At 41.2% G+C, this 20,038-nt stretch overlaps 1 protein-coding gene across 2 annotated transcripts; it reads right to left on the bottom strand.

The window, feature by feature from the left end:
* Positions 1–542: 542 nt before the first annotated feature.
* uso1 (USO1 vesicle transport factor) lies at positions 543–19,655 on the bottom strand. 2 transcript variants are annotated; one of them, XM_085356909.1, is made up of 25 exons: positions 19,447–19,655; positions 17,739–17,825; positions 17,101–17,165; positions 16,944–17,020; positions 14,983–15,083; positions 14,794–14,896; positions 14,644–14,699; positions 14,415–14,535; positions 14,102–14,280; positions 13,858–13,998; positions 11,983–12,071; positions 11,741–11,895; positions 11,428–11,633; positions 11,279–11,299; positions 7,724–7,834; positions 7,428–7,546; positions 6,916–7,097; positions 6,692–6,813; positions 6,457–6,595; positions 5,091–5,257; positions 4,515–4,580; positions 3,956–4,054; positions 3,769–3,873; positions 3,420–3,635; positions 543–1,707 (listed from the first exon to the last, which is right to left on the bottom strand). In XM_085356909.1, the coding sequence occupies exons 1-25, from the start codon at positions 19,510–19,512 to the stop codon at positions 1,633–1,635; spliced, it is 2,868 nt and encodes a 955-aa protein (XP_085213035.1). In that variant the 5' UTR covers positions 19,513–19,655; the 3' UTR covers positions 543–1,632. The 2 variants fall into 2 exon arrangements, with proteins under 2 accessions (XP_085213035.1, XP_085213036.1); XM_085356910.1 differs by lacking the exon at positions 11,279–11,299.
* Positions 19,656–20,038: the final 383 nt, after the last annotated feature.

Below are 20,038 nucleotides of genomic sequence, written 5' to 3'. Positions count from 1 at the left end.
TAACATCAAGTGTGAACTTCTCCCACAAACGTCATCATAAACATGCGTCATGGTGGATTTATGTCAACAGGAGTGTGCCATTAAAGTGAAGCTTGTTTATTAACGTTTCCAAGGTAACTGGAAATCCAAAATATTTTCCTCAACCTAATTAAATGCAGTTATGACAAAGCATTATGTATCATTAAGAGTTTGGTGCTTTGTATGTATGGCATTAAACAAGAAGCGACTCCCTGATTCACTAACAGTACATGCAAACATATCTGTGAGTAATTCAACTGAGTCATGGTGTGTACTCAGTCACAGCACTGTATAATTGTGGATACTTTTTTCACAACTATGTTTATTAATAGTGTGCTTTATTATAATTTAGTTTGCAGTTTCACCAAGCTTTCATTATCAATTTTACTCCAGTCACACAAAGCCAGGCAGGATTTCAACTAAGCAACTAAACTCAGAAAGCATTTCATTTCAAAATATTATATTTGTATTTATTTTTATTCAACAAACATGGTGGTTCCTTCTTTCATGAATCAGGAGAACATGTTTGAAGCATCCAAGATGCAGATTTTATAGTCCACCTGTAGTTTCAGCACGGCGCCCCCACATCATCCCATTGTTAAGCTGTTTCCATATCAGAAATCCTTCTGAACTCTCTTTCACATCTTTTATCGATTCACAAGTTTTTCACCAAGGGAAATGAAAAGTGTTTAGCAGAAGACGCGTGAGGGTACAATAGTTTATTCTCAGTAAATGTACGATGTCCCGCCATGCCTCCTTTTCAGGTTTTAGTGACAGACACTAATCATTTAGTGTTATTAATTTGGCATGAAAACATTCAGCGTGAACTTTTTTTTTTTTTTAAACACTTGAATTAAAAAAAAAAATCCTAACAGCCAGGTCTTATTGTGGATTTAGTAAAATTTAATTTATCTACAATTATTCCTCCATATAGATAGATTCTTTATTCATTTCAATGTCGCTCTTAAAGTGATAAGTTACACAATATCATACAGAAGCTGGATGCCAGTATTGGACAAAAAGTTGCAAAAATATTTGTCTTTTTTGTCTCTTTACATCTTTTCCATCAGTGTTTTGCAGCATATTGCAGAGCAGTCGGTGAAATGGAACAACTGTGACGCTGAACTCGAACTGATCGGGGGGCGAAGTGCAGGTGACGCCAATGCTGCAGGTGCTTGTACTGGTGAGGGCAGCAGTGCAGGATGGGGAAAATGAGAATGCATTGTGACACATTTTAAATCCACTTCTGCAAATTCTCCAGATGTGTTAAATTTAACTTAAGGGTTTTTCTGTGATTAGGAACTATGTGACAGTACATTAGAAAAACAAAACAACTAATAAAATCCATCACAAACTGATGGTGAATGCAGCAGAGATGAATACACTGACATGTTTAAACCTCTCAGCTGTCGCTGAAAATTGAGTTTTTGGAAAGAACATCGTCATCTTGAACTAAAAATGTCCAAAAACTAACGCATACATGTGTTGGAGTAAAGAAGAAGACAGCATGGCAGCCCGGACGAGAAACTGCTTCCATATTTTAGTCCTACTCAGTTTCTCAGGTGCGTTTCTGCAGAGTCTTTTCTCTCCTTTTTCTCCTTTCACTGATTTTCTCTAGTCCTCATCTTCATCCTCCTCATCATCGTCGTCTGTCTGGTCCCTGGTGTCGAGGTCATCTTCATCTTCCACCTGCAAGGAAAGGGTCACAGTCTAACTAAAGCAGACAGACGAAACAGAACTGAGTGGTTCGCACTTACGTGTTTGCATCTATTCCTCTGTAACTATTAAATAATTACTCACTGCTAAAGCTACCACGACAGCAAACAAGCTTTAATGATACTTAGTCCAAGACTAGACACTAAAATCTTGCTGGGTTTTTTTTTTGTTTGTTTGGCAATGAAAAATAAGATGAATGACTAAAAAGAGTCAATTCCAACCCCTATAGGCCACAATCACACAGGCTTTGAGACCACAAAGCAGACACAGGTCACTGGAGACAACCTGTAGTCTCCAACCAGTTGGTGAGTGGTTGCTGTAGGTTGCTCACAGTTGATAGTGGGGGGGGGGGAAAAAAAACAAGAAAACAACAACAGGTGCATAAAGTTAACCAGTGCTGCACCACAGATTGCGGTGGTCACCCGTAGTTTGTGTGTAACCTGCAAACACTCATGAATTCCTTGCATGCAAACTGTGGGCTACTGCAACCTGCTTGCAACGAAAATCAATCATAAGAAGACTGCAGCACCCTCTTTGCAGCCATTTTCACTTGGTGACAGCCAGAAACCACTAGCCAACCAGTCGGTGAATAGACATTTTAGTTACCGCTGTCTCGGCATGTGCGACTGAGGCTGCAGTGTGGTCGTTTTTATTTTGAATCCTCGCTAATCAGAATCAACTCACTGTTCATTTATTTAGATCAGACTGAATAATCTGGGGAAAGTTTAGATCAGACTACATACATACTACACTGGGGTAAAAAAAACAAAAAAAACAAAACAAAAAAAACAAGGGACAGTTTGAAATTTTATACTTAATCCAACTTTTTCTTCTCCAGCACTTTCAAATCCTCCATAACTGGCTATCTAATCAAAACTCTCACAACTGAAAAACATATTTAAGCCATTTTAAAAACTGCAATCAAATCAATTTTACACCAACTGTCATAGAGCCACATCAATATCATGAGATATGTCATAGTTTCAATAACAACACTGTGCTAATTTAATGTCTGTGATACAGGATGTTAGAAACAAGCAGTGTTACCCTGATGTTTGTTCTGTTTTAAGATCGTCCTCTGGAGAATATTCATCAAAGTGCAAACTTGCAAAAGTCTCGTGGCTCATTGTCAGTTCAGCTTGAGACAATTTTCTTTTGGCATAAGAAGGCGTAGGCATAAAGACTTCCAAGAGCCTACGGCTACCTGAGGGGACCTGGTGAACCAAACTGACCTGGGATCTCTGCTGGATGTTACTGGTCATCTTTCTCTCCTCTCACTCAAAACTTTTAAAGAAAATTCTCAACCTTACTGCTGGAGGTTGTTGGGGCTGCGTGTTTTACTAGCCTGAGAACAAAACTAGAGGTAAAAGGCTGAAACAGCAGCTCCACCTCATGTGGATGTTCATTTTCTCTGTGACACCCATTTTCCTGTATGACAATACTAATGCAGGGAAGTAATCAGTCCCAAAATCTGCTGGGTGTCCCGTTAACAAAATATTCCTAAAATTAACAAAAATATTCATATTATTTAAATGTGAGGCTATTAGATATTTCATAATTTCTACTGTTGAATTTTAGTGGGCTGAACTAATTTGTTCCTTATGTTTGGATAAACGAGGCAGATTGGCAGTGAAAACTATACATTTTATACTGGTGATTTTAGAAAATGCTAATAGCTTTCCTACCGTCTCTCCCAGCTCTTTCAGTCTCTTCTTCAGGTTGGTGATCTTCTGGTCTTGGTCTGCCAACAACATCAGCAGGTCATCCTGCTCCTTCTTGGACTCCTGGACGTCAGTTTGCAGCTTCTCCTTCTCCGTCTGCAGGATGGCCACCGTGCTCGTAGTTGAATCCAGCCGCTTCTCCAGCTCCGCCCGGCTCTCCGACAGGTTCTTTACCTCTGCCTGAGCCGCAGAGGGAGAGGAAGGAGACGGGAGAGAGGGAGGTAATATATGAGAAGTCCAAGCTGAATGCAGTATAAAAACATTACGGTAAATGAGGGTCAAGTGATTTAGAGGATCACATATTCTCACGCACCTTTAGTCTCTCCATCTCAGACGTCTGCGCTCCCAGCCTGCTCTCCAGTTCAGCCATCTTTGCAGCATCTAATGAGCTGTCACTAGAGGGGAGTGTGTCAGAGCACTGAGAGAAGCCAGAGAAAGGTTCATTAGTTTTAAACAACTTCAGCAAATCTATGTCAAATTGAGCTTCTCATGATTTTTACCCCGACTTCAGCTCTTCTGAGCAGGTCTTGTCTCTCCATCTTCAGCTGGCCGATTTCTGTTGACTGGGACTGAACTTGACTTCTTAAAGCCTCCAGTTCCTGCAACACAGCACACATTCAGCACATGTACAAAATACTAACACCCGATCTGATTAATGCCTCCAGGTTAACTCTGGTGACATATATAATTCTTATTGTGAGAGAAAATAAGGTAATCCGAGTACAAAGTCTGTGTCCCAGAAGTCCATCCCGTCCTAAAACCACTAATACTCTACAGCAAGCTGTAGCGCTGCACTTCCTGAGAGGTTCTTCAGGCTTGAGTCACACCCTCTTGCATACATGTAAACATCATAAATCATCTTGAATATTTATGTCAATAAAAGTGAAAATAAAACGGTACACTTAAAGATTTACCTCTCTGTTAGTCACAAGAGTAATTCGAACACTTATTTAGTGACAAAACAAGCATTTGCCTCATGCGCTTAACCTTTTGAAACATTTTTAGCAAACAGGGGGTTCAAAGGAAAAGCAGGGACAGGTGTGAAGTGATGAATCCCACCTGGAGCAGCTCTGTGTCGTCTGATCCTCCTGCTGGACCCTCTGCTGTCTGTGCAGCTCCTGATTTCTACAGTTACACAGAGTTAAAACATTATGCAGTCACTTTCACTCCAGATACAATATGTAACTATGTGATTAACCCAAATACAGACATGAAGCAGTTTTTAGAAGCTCCCATATCCAGATATGTCAAAGTTTAAACGTAAAGGTTTCTTTGTGTCTTTGGATTTGGATTGCATGTTTATAGTTGCAGTAGTGTTTTCTGGTTGATCTTCGTCTTCTAATTTATTCTACAGGTGTGGTTTAAACATTATAATGATATAATAAGTGTTAATTCTAAAATAAGACATAGAAAGCAATGTATCAGTCCAAATCAATTGATTAATCTCTGGTGGTTGTATAGAGTCCACATTGCTCCCCGTGTGTCAGTCAGCTGTTTGGAGGACTATTTTGCCTACAGTTGTTTTACACCAACAAACGCATCAAAACAGCTTTAAAACATCTCTCTGGAATCAGCCCCCAGAACAACAATGCCAGTACACACAGACTTAAAAAGAAAAGAAAAAAAGATACTAACCAGGCTGCTGATGAGAGCATCTTTGTCACCAAGTTGTGTTTGAAGTAGCGAGTGCTGTTTGCGGAGCTCCTCCACCTCCTCTCTGAGCTGGGTCAGCTCTTCTGTCTGCAGCCCGTTCACCTGAGAGCCGTTTCCCTGGCTGTTGGACTGACCCTGGTTCTCTTTAGCTGAAGTTAGAGCACAAACACTCAGTTTAAGTGTTAACAACAGCAATACTGATGCTGATGTTATCCCTAAATCTACAATCCTGAGCTGATTTAAGGCTCAATCACGCTGGAGTAAAAATGGGATAGCAACCTTCTCGTGAGTAGAAGGAGGGGGAAGCTTGGTGGTTTACTGGTGACTGCATTGAAATCTTTGCATTTAGCAACCAACTGCTAGTAGTTGCAGCAACTATCTGGCCATTGTGACCACTGTTAATCCAAAGGTTAAAGCAGCCTGTCTCCAAACAATCATGGCCTAATTTGGACTGACTGTAAACATTCTTAGACAGATTGACAAAGGTTTGGAAATAACTGTCATCTAATTTATCAACAGACCACTTACTAACACTTTGCAATCAATTTGACTCTGTGCTCAAGTCAGTCTCTCTGCAATATGGGACAAGTCAGCTACATCAGAGCAGGGTAGGTGAGCCTATGTCATCCATCCACCCTCTTCAGCTTATCTAAGTAAGGGTCACAGGGGGAGTCTTTCCCAGGTACCTTAGGGCGACAGGAAGGGTACACTCTGTACGAGTCACCAGTCTGTCGCAGGGCTAACACAGAGAGACTCGCACACTCACATTCACACCTATGGGAAATTTATAATCACCAGTTAACCTAACCCCACTAACTGCATGTCTTTGGACCACTGGAGAAATCCAGAGTACCCAGAACCCAGCATGGGCATAATTTTGCAGTTAAATCGCCGTCCTGCAGCAGCTACATCACCATTTGTGAATAAACCTCTGAATTTCAGTCTCCTATCTACGAGGTTCTGGCTGAACTCTGATTCTAAGTAACAGGCTAGAGATACTCAGCTTTTACATGTCTGTGAGCTACAAAATTTCATTTTAACATTTTGTTTATGAAACAAAGTAAATTGCTCCTATGAAACGTGGCTGTGTGCGTGACGGTCTCGCACAATTTGATATAAAACAGTATCTGGGGATGTTGCTGCACATCCCTGTCGCTCTATTATCTGAGCAAGGGGGCAGTAAAAGCTTAATGTGCCCGCCGGAATGAGGTTGATAGGATTAAAATCCTGCATGTCAGTCCCTCATTTCTCATTCATTATGAGAAAATGTATTTTAAATGAACTAAATCTCTATATTTTATGTATCTAAATTCACACCACACACACACAGCCGATGAGGTGCACCCACCTAATTTCAGCTTGAGGATGTTGTACTGGTCTTTGTGCTGCAGGATCTGCGACTGCTGCTGGGTGATTGTAGCCTGCAGCTGTTCATTCTGGGAGGTCATGCATGCCACCTGCTCCTTCAGCTCCTGAAGCTGAGCGTCCTGAGGATCATGTGATCAAAAATCAATCTGTCAGCAGGAGAGTATATCAAACTGAACAAACACAACATGTAACAAAATGAAAATTGTGTTATTTACCTGCTCTCTGATCAGCTCTTTATACTGAGTCACAATGTTGTCGTGCTGCTCTAATGTCTTCTTCACCTCCTCTTCCTTCTTCTCCTCCTCGCTAGACTTGTGAACTGCTTTGGTTATCACTCCTGTGGAAAAGTAGGGAGAAGAACATAACTCGTTAGGCCAACTGAAACTCTGCAATAGTTCTCTTAAACTGTTCTTGTTAGGATGAATGTGACGGGACTGACCTTCCAGTTCTTTGACCAGCTTGGTAAACTCATGATCGAACAACATCTGCTCTGGAGACGGGAAGACGGGCTGCGGCTTCTGAGCCGCCCGCGAATACAGTTCATGTTTGGTGATGAAGCACAGCTTCTCTACAAAGTTTTCCTTTCCGATCCGCTTCTCGATGAGCTGCTTTAGCTTCTCTCTGAAGAGGAGAGAGCACAGTAGCTTTGTCACAATATTAAACAGATTTTTATTTGTTTTAAATTTGTCAAATCAGGGGACAAAGACACCACATTTAAACAATGTACCTCTCATTTAAACACTTTAGATACACAAATGATGGATATATATATCAGCTGAAATGATGAAAATCTGATTTGTGAAATGCATGTAATCTATATTTTTTTAACTTATCACCATAATAATGTGTTTACTTGTGTGTATACTGAGTATTGTTGTCGTTCTGTCACCAAAAATGTTAGGTAAACCTAATTATAGCATGCACATGTTTGAGTGAGTGAAAGAGATTTACTTGGTATAGTTTTCCAGCGAGTTGTCGTTATAATAGATGCAGATGCCGAGAAGCAGCGCACACAGGCCCTGCACCAGCCTCTCGTCCTCCCCCAGGTTCTCTGAGATCTGAGCGGTCAGCTACAAGAGTCAGTGTCAAGGACTCATCCAAGTAAAGCTGCACATTTTAAGTAAGACTGAATGAGAGGTTTTAACCTAAACACAAAATCAAACTGAATAAAAGAAAAAAGCATAATAAATAACTTGTTTACGAGGCATTAAGAACCCTATGAAGTAGTAAAACTGACAAAAGGATACAAAAGGAACATTTTCTTGATTGTGCAGAAAGTGCGTAACGGCAATCGGACAGTTGCTGATCCATGTACACAGCAGCATGAGGAGGCCCACCCTGGTCTGCACTTTACTGCCCTGCAGAGAAAAACAACAAGACAGAAGGAGAGTCAACGTGTTTCTGTAGAACTACAGTGACACTTAGAAACACAAAAACACGATGCTACACGACAAAAAACACAGAAAAGAGAGTCAGACTGAATCCTCATCACATTTAAACGTGACTGGGAATAGTTTAGAGGTTGGATCCAGATTACTTAACCAATTAACGTATCTAGTAAGCAGCCATTTCATCAGAGCATGAGTGGAGTATAGATGTTAGCTCTAAAATGGTAAATTACATTAAAAAAGAAGCATTGGATTTGCTGGTACAGCAACAATTAAGCATCCCTATCAGTGGAAATGGCGAAGTTAAAACAATGCATGTCCTTTTCTGGTCAATAAAAATAAGGAAATGGTTAAAGTAATCCTTCAACACATGTCATACATTAGTGGTTAATGAGGTTATCATAAGGACAGTCAAAACAAAAACATTAACATATTTAGACTGAGGTTAGATTTATCAGAGCAAGCAATCCTGTGATAATTACTAAAAAAATGTAAATAAATAAAATAACTACATGATCAACAATAAAATCAGTTTGCTTTGAAAATAATTGATTGCAAAGTGTTATGAAACTGCAACGGAAACTTTCTCATTTCCAGCTGTCAGCACATGCAAAGCAAACCCCGCTAAATGTGCTTTTCAGGATTTTTTTTTTTAATGACATAAATTGTTTCATTATTATTAAAAGAGCTTAAAGATCTTTAAAAGAGCTCAATGTGGATTTCTTTTTTCCTTCTTTATAAAAAACGTCCCTCAAATGCGCACATTTATGGGAAACTGATGCCAGCGAGTGGATATGTCATCTCTATCACTGAAAGGAAGACAGGATGATTTTCATGGAGTTGGAACATGAGATGATGAAAAACAACAGTGTGACGCGGTACGGAGATGAGCAAAAACCTGTTAAGTTTAAATTGTGGCTTAAGACTGCCAATCAACAGGTGCATTAACACTTAACGCGCAACATGCTTTTAAGAAAAGAGCTCTCTGAGTAAGCAGTGAAGGTGTGGATAAAAACTAATCAGCATTCAAAACTATAAAAACTTACAAAAATCACCTTTTCAGCTTTTGTCTCCAAATGTGACGCAATGCAAAATAAATAAAATGAAGAGGAAAACAAAAGAAAAGACAATGACCACCACAGGCGTCAACTGAGCACACATTGGCCTGGTCTCTACAAAGACGTCATATGTGTGTGGGGGGCACTGATGACCATTAACACTTGAGACATTGCTGAAATTGACTTATGTAAAGCAAATGCTGTGTGACACAGCTTCATAATACAAAATAATCTTAGAGGAAACATTTCCACTTCTGTATCTCTTCCAGGAAACCACCAACACAACACATCACATCAAGGCACAGCTATCCAGTTACAACTGTCTAATGGGCTGCACTGCTGCCAGCCTGAGACTGGAAGTCAGAAGAGGTGTGGCTCGTATGAATGTGTGTTTTTAACACAAAGCTGCACACTGCATATGCCTGACACAAAGACATCTTCTTCACAAGTATGAGCCACTGTCAGAGATCTTAATTCTGTTCTAGACAATCGGTGACAAAAATCTGTTCGCTACCTAGAATCCAAATCACATTTGCAGATTTTAGTAGACAATGGTCGCCCCACGCAAGCAGTCGGCAACCACTGGCTGCCAGGGAAAAAGGTCTATTTGTCAATTGGATGGCAAGTTGTTGCTGGGTGTTTCTGTGAAATTGTTTACTAAAGCATCATTACCATAATCCTAGAAAATAATCAGTTACCCCCCCAGCCAGGACAACAACCCCCCCCCCCAAAAAAAATAAATAAAAAAATAAAAATACTTATTCCACAATAGGTTGGTGAGTAGCAGCTGACAGGCACATTAGGGCAAACTAGTCATGAAGAGACTGATTTAGACTCCTGCACAAAATCTATGTTGTAACCAGAAAACCCTCTTAACCCTTTGCTGCACTCTTCCACATCACTGAGTAGTTTGGGTACATCAGCTGCCTTGATCCGATGTGTAGTTACATTTATCGGGAGGTACACGTCAGCTGTCATGGAAGGTTACAGTGTAGGTTTACAACGGGGTTTCCGGTTCGTAAGTTATGACATAGATTTTCTGCAGAAGTCTACATGATGAAGCATAACAGTCCTGTACTGATAACCTCCTTTGGTCACTAGCATGCCACTATAACTTGTCAGCAAGCAATTAGGTTAGTCGATGATGGCCTTCAAGCCTGAGTGACTGAAGCCTTAGCCACTTTACACTTGAGCACAATCCTGGATTTGTGGTTCCATCTCACCCACACTTATGAACAAGATCCTGAGATACTTGAATAACACTAAAATGGGAAAGCAAACCTGCAGGAGTGCCCTCTACAGTTTTTAAACGGAGCACCAGGGCCCACCAGACAGCACATGCTCATACCAGCTGCCTTAGTTGAACAGTTTTCACATGTTCGTCAGGCTGGATATCAGGTAATGGAGGTTGGATGCAAATGTCCGTCGCAGACACATAACAATGTGGCTCTTGCACAAACTACCTAACCACGCTGAGGGTTTTCATTAGTGATAATAATTCTGAAACATGAAATGATTTCACTTCCTCTTTTACAGGAGGTGACCGTCAAGCTCTTGGTAGGAAACTTGAGCACACCATCAAGGCTTAGAGGTTGTGAGTATCCAAAGACCAACCTCAGGCCTCAAGCAATAGGAGCTCAAAGTACGTTTATCTTTATCAAGTTGTTTCACAACAGATAAGTACCAGCAGTAATTTGGAGCCTTTCAGCAGCATGAAGTTAGTTTTTAAATCTGTTTTGGTACCAAGGTTATGTTTTACAAGGCCTCTTTGATCCCATTATTTGGGATTTCCAGTTCAGAAATATCTGAACCCAAAGGAAGACATAAAAATCATACACAGTCCTATAAATCATCTGCCAGTTTTGCTGTGCGCCATGCAGGACAAAAAGCAGTGACAGTCACTCACTTGAACAGGAGAAGGCCCAAAAGTTGCTGCAGTACTCACTTCCTGAACAAACAGATAAGGGCTTGCAGCACAGCAAACAAAGTTCAAAGTTTAAAGTAGGTGTCAGGATGATAGCACCAGAGATAAACAATTAAAAACAGCCAATGTGTCCCTTTTCTCTGAACCTCTCGGGTGTCCACTTGTGTACTTCCCCACAAGCCCCTGGTGAAAACACTGACAGCAACCACATCTTACAGGTGTGTGAGGAGGAGTTCACTTGTGTGTCACCCTAATGAGGAAGCGCTGGGTCAAAGCTTTCAGTTAGGGACAAAGATCGGGTAGTAAAGAGTTATAAGGAAGCAAGATCCCCCAACAAGTGGGCCAACAAGACCCCTACTACAACTGCCAAGCCAAAAACATAACACAGACAGGTGCCACCCAAACACTCACACACAGGTACACTTTACTCACCCGCCGGACGATCTTATCACCCTGCAAAACCACAATAATGTGACACTGTTCTCTTCACTGTGATCGACAATAGTGCTGTTTTAAGAAACCTATGGCAAACGGAGACACACAGCCTATCAGCACGCTCCTCTGTATCATCATTGCCCTACCTGGGAAAGGATGTTGGTGCACTGCTGCAGCAGAGACACAGGGGGCTTGCCCAGGCTGGTGGCAAGCTGAACCCTCAGCAGCTGCTCTTTCTGGGTGAGGTTGTCCTGCAGGGCATGAGCTAAGGCCACAGCAGCACACCAGTTTGAAAGAGAGTCTGCTGAGAACAGGCCTCCACACAGCAGCTGTCCTGCAGAGATGGAATTGGCTAAAAGGCAGAAAAAAAGTGAGCTATTAAGCACTTAAAACAGTGTGAACCATCTAAAAGCACAGACCACATGTTATTTATTTATAGGACCTGAAACTGTTACTGACCATCAATGGTGGAGGGCAGCAGTGTAGCAACTATCTCCCCCTGGCCTTTCTGGTTTTTATAGAGGAAACACTGAAAACAGTAAAGGACTGCACAGCGAAGCACAAATGGTTGTCTCTCGTTCACCATGGACATGAGCAGCACCACAATGGCTGGTCTGTGGGGACATGAAGAAGAGAGGTCACCATAGGATTTAGATGGATAAAGGCGATTTAACAGGTCAGTCCACTGGTTGTGTTTTTACCTTGGTGGGTTTGATGGAGCGTTGACAGAAGCAAAATAGTCCTGGTTGACCTGAGAGCCTCTGATAACCTCTGAAACTGTGTTGATGGTCTGAAAGAAAGCATCCAAATCAAAGTCACGATCATTAATCTGCATAAGCTCACTGCTGAGCAACAAAAATTCTCTTTTTTCAGCTTTGTTACTCTAAGTATCATGACATATCAAACCAGTTTCCATGTCGAAGTGTCTCCTGCAATGCACAAAGCTCCCATCTTTTTAATTTGATGCATTTTTTTTTCCCAAATGTCAATCTGGACCTTTCTAGATTTTAATTAGCCCCATACAGAGGCATGTCTTTAAGCTTTAGACACTCCCAGTGTACCCTAAAGTCTCTGGTCTCACAGTATCCCAGACACAAAATATAAATCACTGTCTGGCCGACCAAGATTTCAGTGTGGACATTGATCTTAGGATAATAACTATTTGTCAGCAAACAATTCAAGCCACACCACTGCTATCCTCATTGTGGATGGGATCCTCCCAGCGCTCTTGTTCGAAGTCATTTTAATTTTTGGTTTTCTTCCTCCAATATGATTACATTTGTCTATCAATGAGTCACCCGCAGCCGCTTTACTTTACTGACCGACCCAAAACATAACATGTTTTTCAGGAGAATTTAAACCCTTGTCCTAAATGCAGCTGTGCTGATGCATGACATGAAGGAAAGTATTGGACCACACCTCTTACTGTCTGAGGTTGTAGTCTGTAGCACGGGGTCCCCACAAGGAACAGTACTCGGCCCTTTCCTCTTAACCCTGTACACTGCGGACTTCAGTTATAACACGGACACTTGCTATCTCCAGAAGTTCTCAGACGACACCGCCATTGTGGGTCAGGTGTCGGAGGGAAATGAACTGGAATACAGGGGGTCATCAAATACCTCTTTGCATCAATGCCAGCAAGACGAAGGAGCTGGTGATTGACTTCAGCAAAAAGCCAGCCCCTATTACACCAGTGAACATCCAGGGTTTGGACATTGAAACAGTGGAGGAGTATAAATACCTGGGTGTTCACCTCAACAACAAACTGGACTGGCCCACAAACACAAATGCACTTTACAAAAGGATCTAGAGTCGTCTCCACCTGCTATGGCGGCTGAGATCCTACGACACTGTGGTGGCGTCTGCTATTTTCTATGCTGTGGTCTGCTGGAGTGGTGGAATGGCAGAGAGGGTCAGGAGGGCCAGCTCTGTCCTGGATTCTCCGCTGAAGTCCATCGAGCAAGTTGGGGAGGGGAGGATGTTGTCTAAGGTAACATCCATCACGGACAGTCCCTGCATGAGACTGCACTCGTTCAGCAGTAGACTTTTACACCCAGAGTGTAGGAAGGAGCGCTACTGCAGGTACATTCTTACCAGCAGCTGTCAGACTCTATAATGCAGCTTAACATTCTTTTGGTCATCTTACTCACCAGCTTGTTTGTTTACTGTACATTTTATACATGTCTCCGTACAATTTTTCTATACATATTCTGTACATTGTTACCTGTACATACCTGTATATACGAACTTCGGTTGCTTATGTTTATAGGACCACCTTGTGTCTTCCTTTTATATTTTATTTTCCCTTGCTGTAAGAGTTCTGTAACACCGAAATTTCTCATCCGTGGGATAATAAAGGTTTATTCTATTCTATTTGAATTGATGTGTTTAGGTTCCACTGCCATTGCTGTATAAACCATACAAACATAAATGTTAGGACCTCTCTGAATTCGAATGTGATACGTTTTAACCTCTCAGACATGCCTCAGCACTTGTTTGCTGTGAGAACTAAAGAAGCTTTTGAATGCTTCAATGGCTAATGGTCCCAGACTTAACGAGCGGGTTGTTGTGATTACCTCAGTGAGGATGTCTGCAGGGACACCAGTGGCCATGAGGATGGTGCACAGCTGCTGCAGTAGGCCACACTGGAACATGGACTTCTGACAGCTGGCTGTAGCTCCAGGAGAGTTCACTGGAGACACCATGACTCGCACCAGCTGGGATTACAACATTATTTAACAGTTATTTAAGAGTTTTAACAAATAATATTCAGCTGTTTTTAATTAGTACTTAGATCAAGATAACAATTAGATATATTACCTGCAGCATGAGATGAAGGTTTGTGACCTTTTGTGCAGACCAACCAGAGTTATCATCACCAACCTCGAACCAGGGCTTCATTCTCTGGATGTAGGAGCCTTCTTTAAAGAAGTTCTGGTTGGAGCTGTTGTTCTTTAGCAGGTTGAGGAGAAGAAGCAGACAATCCTCTACCACAATACCTGCACACAAGAAAGAGGACGGATGTCAGGACATATCACAAGCCAAAAAAACCACCAAAAAACCCCCACTGTGTTTAGAGAAAAGAGGTAGGATCGTATTGTTCAGTAACAATTCTGTGTAAAAATCAATTTACCTCCATCGCTGCTGCCTTCTTCTGTGATGATATCTAGGAGGCGTTCAAACGCATTCTCAAATGCCACAATTTTCTGAATGGCAGCGTTGCTTTTAGTCAGCTGTTGAAGTAGCAACAAGCCCTGATGGTGGCAGAAAACAAAATGTCACAGACTCAAACAGACCTCTACTCAACACTCTGTTTCAAAGGGGTTCAAATACAGTGTAATACAAAACGTAAGTGTGCTTACATCATTGCGAATTACTTCTCTGGAGTCTGCCAGCAGGTCCATCAATCTGGAAACACCTGTGAGAGTAAACAGAAACAAAAAATGTTGCTGTTAAAGCAATAAATTCCCGACGTGACAAAGTTCGATATAATGCAGAGATAAGAAACTCACCCATGGGGCTGACCAGAATAATACCCTGGATCTGTGGACCCTGGTTCTTCAGCAGAGCAGTTAGCAGCTTCACTCCGGGCCACCGTACATGAAAGTCAAACTCCTAAAAATGCAGAAAAGCATCAGATGGGGGTCAGGAAAAATTTAACAATACAGAGTTTCTGCTGCTGGATCAAAACCACTCTGTACCTCCAGCAGAGTGAGGAGCAGGGTTACGTGCTCAGGATCCTGGACGAACGTGTCTGTAAACTGGAGGCCGAGGTCGTCTGCCTGCTTCTGTGCGTTCTCATCTGTGAAGCGAGATTGAAAATGAGTCACCGTCTCAGGAGTCATCCATGAAAGTGTGTGGACCCAGCTGGTTTGTTCATATAAATCAGCCTGAGCAACACAGCAGTGAAGCTCACATGTATAACTTCAATTACCAATGACGAGCGACTTTACAGGTACCATGACAATGAGAGACGCGCTCAGGGTGACAAATGTGAACAAACCAGGAAGACAAGAGAGGCTACACACAGGAGAGGACAGCAGGGTTACTGCCAAAGGAAGTGTATTCTAAGCCCACAGTGATAAACAGTTAATTAGGGATGAGTGCAGCACTTTAAAGCAAAGAACTGAAAATAAATGGATGCTTTTCCCAGCTAAGGATTACAAAAAGAGTGTTCTTGTCTACTTTTAGTGGTATGACTTTATGCAAACAGCTATTGCCACAAACAGACTCAATAAAAGCTTCTACCCACAGGTCCTCATATATGCCTCCTGACTGAAAAACTGATGATTCACTCCCACTTTTAACTGTAGTAGAGCAGGTCGCTATATGCTGCTCTGACTTCATTTTAGATTTTAGCTGCTAAACTATTTTTCATTCTTCCTGCAACACTAACAATGGAGATCATTGATTAACATTAGTTAACTGAGATAAACTTATCTTAGTTAATTAATTAGTTAGTTAATATACATTAAATTTCAAGGTGGAGCACCTGCAGACAATAGCTTAACACTTTAGCTTCTTGCAGCTTATTGTTTTGGTTCCCTTGGTCCATCTTTACTGGTTTATTTTGCTCTAAACAAAGTTTTCAGCACCAGTTGGCTGTTGTGTTTAATGAAAATGCTCTGAAAAACCACAACGCATACTACCTGACAGCAGAAAGACACAGAGACAGGCTGCTGATGGAAATTGAAACCAAATCAGAGCTAAAAAGTAAATCACTACTGCCAGGTAGATAGAAATCTCTCTAGTTTTGCCCCCATGTACAATAATTAGTATTGGTATAACAACAACAACAACAACAACAACAGTGCAAAATTACTGAGGTATTAAAATGTGATGTGAGGGGAAAAAAAAAAAAAAAAAAAAAAAAAAAAAAAACAGCCAGAAGATGGGGCGTAATGAAACATTAGTGAAGCATTCTTGTCAACACCAAAGTGCCTTCCTGTTTATTTTCTGGTGCCCTCTAATTTTAGTGAAGTTAGTTATAACTAGTTAGCACTAAAGCTACTGCACAAAGGCACAGTTTGAGTACTGACCAGGCACAGACACATTCTTATGCTTCCCTGAGACAGGGAGAGGGGCTACTGCGTCTGCGAGTGCAGGGAGGAAGACAAGTTCAACGCCTTACCCAAAAGCTAGCATTCATTCCAAGTCCAGCATCAGCTGACAGAGACTTGTTAACCCATGCCATGACAACACCATTTTCATTTATCAGCTTATTTTAATCTTTGCAGGGAATACATTTAAAATGCGCTCTTTTTCAATAACCAAACAAAGGGGACTGTGTGATTCGTAAGTGCCGTTGGTGTTAGAGGGGTTGGCATCATGCACAGTCAAAGAGTTTTACCTTCTGATTCATCTGTAGGTTAAAACATGGAAGAGAAGAGAGAGACGAGAGTCTTTAAATAAAGCAGTCATCATCAGTGTACAGAAGAAGGGAATGCAAACTGACAGCTTTCCATGTTTAACATGAACTGAACTCGTTTACACATGCAAAACAAACATGGGTTTTAAGTCAGTTCAAACCATTTACAGAAGTCTCACAATGAGGAGGAATTCATTTCAATATAGTTAGAAATGTCTTTAGATCAGAGGTTTTATCTTCCAGTTATGAATTCAAGTTAAATTACACATTTTTTAAGGATGTGGGGTGTAATACCTTGTTCTTCCTCCTCATCATTGCAGATTACGTTGTAAAGCGTATCCAAAGCATAGCCGAGGATTTCAGAGTCAGATCTGTTGCATTTGGGAGACAAACATTAGCATGTTTACTGAGCTGTAATCCACAAGGATTACAAGTATGAGTATTAACATACCTGTCAGTCTGTAGTATGTTAATCAAGTGATCCATTGCCTGTGTTCCAACTTCCATTCGATATTTCTAGAAAACATTTAAAAAAAATGCTCATAGGATCGGTAATGCAACCAGAACCTAAAATAAAGGAATTTTAGTTAGAAACATTCTGGATTTCTGTGGCATTTCTTGTGAAATACAGGAAACCTGCACATCTATCTGTGTAGCAGACCAGGACTAACACCCATGTGTGTTAACGTGAAACCCTGTGCCTCTTAAACCCCTTATTCAAGCTCGATAAACTCATTACTCATGGTTGACAGTGCAGCTAATGGCAAAACTGTCAGTGAACAGAAGTGACTTGGTGGAGGTCAGAGATGAGTTCATTTTAATCAGTAGAATGTGACAAACAAGACTTTTAACCAAGGCTACGGATGGCACGTTTATTGCAGTGAGACACAGCAGAAGACATGTGCAGACTGCTTTATGTACATGATGTTAGTGCAGTGATTTCAACTCAAAGTTTCACAGCTCTTCTCTTAAATAGTTTCACTAAAACCTTCAAGAAATTACAATTTTCCAAGGCAAGTTCGGATCCATTTAACTAGCAACTGACTGCATACAGCTTCAGGCCCTTTTAGTTCTCTACTTATACTTTACCTTGGAGAGGGACTTAAGAGCACGGACAGCATCTCTCCGATCTTCTAGAAGTGTGGAGGAGGCAACTCGATCGCACAGCTTCTGGATCTGTTAACGGACATATTATTTTTTAACTATTATTGCCATGCTTGCTGATAATTTCTGTAATTTTATGTCTCTGAAATTGACAGAATTTTTGGAATGTTTTAAAGAGCTGTGGTTTCCAAGTCCCAAGGGTTCTGTGGTGGAGTTGTGAGGAGAAGAAGCAAAAAAAAAACAAAAAAAAAACAATACAAAAAAAACAAAATACTGTATATAATTACATTTAGCACACACAGACAGCTGACAACTTAAAGGAAAAAACACTAGTATTTCTGAACCCTTTCAAGTTTTGAAATCTTTTGTTTTAATCCAACACCATCTGACAGCTTGTGTCTTAATGTGCACCTTGGTCACTTCAGTAAGATTTACGTATCACTTATGAAAAGGCGCATGTGTGAATGCACGATGTTTCCTGCATCTCAAGTTGCTTAGCTCTTATTACTAAGATGATGAGTCAACACATGTTTAATGCAAACTGCCATGAAAGTCAACTGTGACAGTGTGATAAAGTGTCTAAGTTGTCTGTCTAAAATGAGATCTGGCTGATTGCAAAGGCCACAGAAAATGACTTGCATCGCTCTAATACTCAAACCATTCAGCAATCCTTCATGTCACCCTGGAAGACACCACTCCCATCATGGGATGAAGGTGACAACTTTGTATTGATTTGACGAGACAAAGGGGACAAGTGGACCCAACCCACCCCCCAAAAAAGGCCCACCAGATGCACTTATTGTAGGGAGGTTTACTGCTTTCATTTTCATACAGGTCCTATTCCAAAAGCAAAAGGCGGTCTAAAAATGCACATTTTCTTGGAAAACCGATAAGTTTTACTGCAGCATGGGATGTCGACAAGTCAACAGTAAATTAATTTAACACCTCTAAACACAGAAAGAGCAGTAACAAGGTGGAGAAACAAAACAGAATTTGAGAAGGTTTCTGTTCAAGTGTTTTGTGCATTCTCAGGAGTGACAGCTTTCTCCCTGAGCAGTCACTATACAAAGATCTGATTATATGTGGCTGTCTGCTGCAATTTCAGCAATGTGTCAGGAGATTCCTGCATGGAACACTATGCATGGCTGTCATCAGCTAAAGTACAAAATATTCAGTTATTTTTTTTGGTGCTTTTAAACCAATTGATTAGCAGGCAATCAATACTAAATAGTTCGCTGCCGCCCTACGTACACGACGAGGTCCATTTTTATGTTATACACTAGCTCATTTTACAAGATCGCACTAATATGTTTAGTAGATTTACAGATTAAAGTTAATCAAAACAAAACGCTGACGTGTAAACAGCTGACAGTCCTAACGGGCTGGTCCTTGGTGTCCGTGTCTTTCATGGATTTCTCCATTCATTGTGGCTTCACAGCAGGTTACACACACTCCCACTGCTGCCTGACAGATTAGCCACCTTAGCTCATTAGCCCTCTAACTAGCTCGCTGTCAGTTATTCGCCAAGTGAAAGGTATCTTAGGTATCATCACACATTCTCTTAGGTGTTTGTTATGTGACAGAGCAAAAAATAACTAGTTTAAAAACACAACTCTATCCCCCTGTTCTCAGTTTGTACGGCGCACAGCGGAGAAACGTAAGCTAGCCGCTGCTAGCCCAGCTGCTTTCCTACCGTCTCCGCTCCGGACGGCTGCGGCCCGGCTGCCTGCCCACTTATCACTCCTCTGAAGAAGTTCATCTCGGTGCCGTATTCAGAGCCTCTCTTTCTTCACAAAACACCCCTCTGCCGCCTCTCACTGTGCTCAGTATAATAGACACGTAAGAGAGTACACAATGATATATTTTTTACACTGTGTACACTGACCTATCCCGGAACACTAACGTTTGGGCACTGCGCATGCTCGCAAACGTGGCGATACGTGGCTCAGCAGCAGACCACCAGCCGGTTATTTAAAGGGAAAGAAAACTAATGATTATGCTCTGTGATAGGCAATGCAGCGATAAAATAAACAATTATCAATTAAATCTATCATTAGAGGGTTAAAGTTTTTAACTCTCACACAATGTTCAAGTAAAATTGACTGGAGTAAAATGTGTCATTTAGTGCTAAAAAACACAAAGAATACAAATGTCTCTAAATTTTATACTGTTGTACAGGAGCTACAATCCTTTAAACACTGAGTTTGTTCTGAATTAAATTGATCTGTAACTATCCAGGTGGATTTCAGATCATTGTGCCAGTGGGCATCAAATCAAGAGAAATT

The sequence above is a fragment of the Diplotaxodon limnothrissa genome, linkage group LG6 (genome assembly GCF_057381915.1).
Source record: "Diplotaxodon limnothrissa isolate DT_005_m linkage group LG6, D_limnothrissa_male_GT1.1, whole genome shotgun sequence".
Classification (NCBI taxonomy): Eukaryota; Metazoa; Chordata; class Actinopteri; order Cichliformes; family Cichlidae; genus Diplotaxodon; species Diplotaxodon limnothrissa.
The sequence above is the reverse complement of the archived record's forward strand: the minus strand, read 5'-3'. Positions and strand labels throughout refer to the sequence as shown.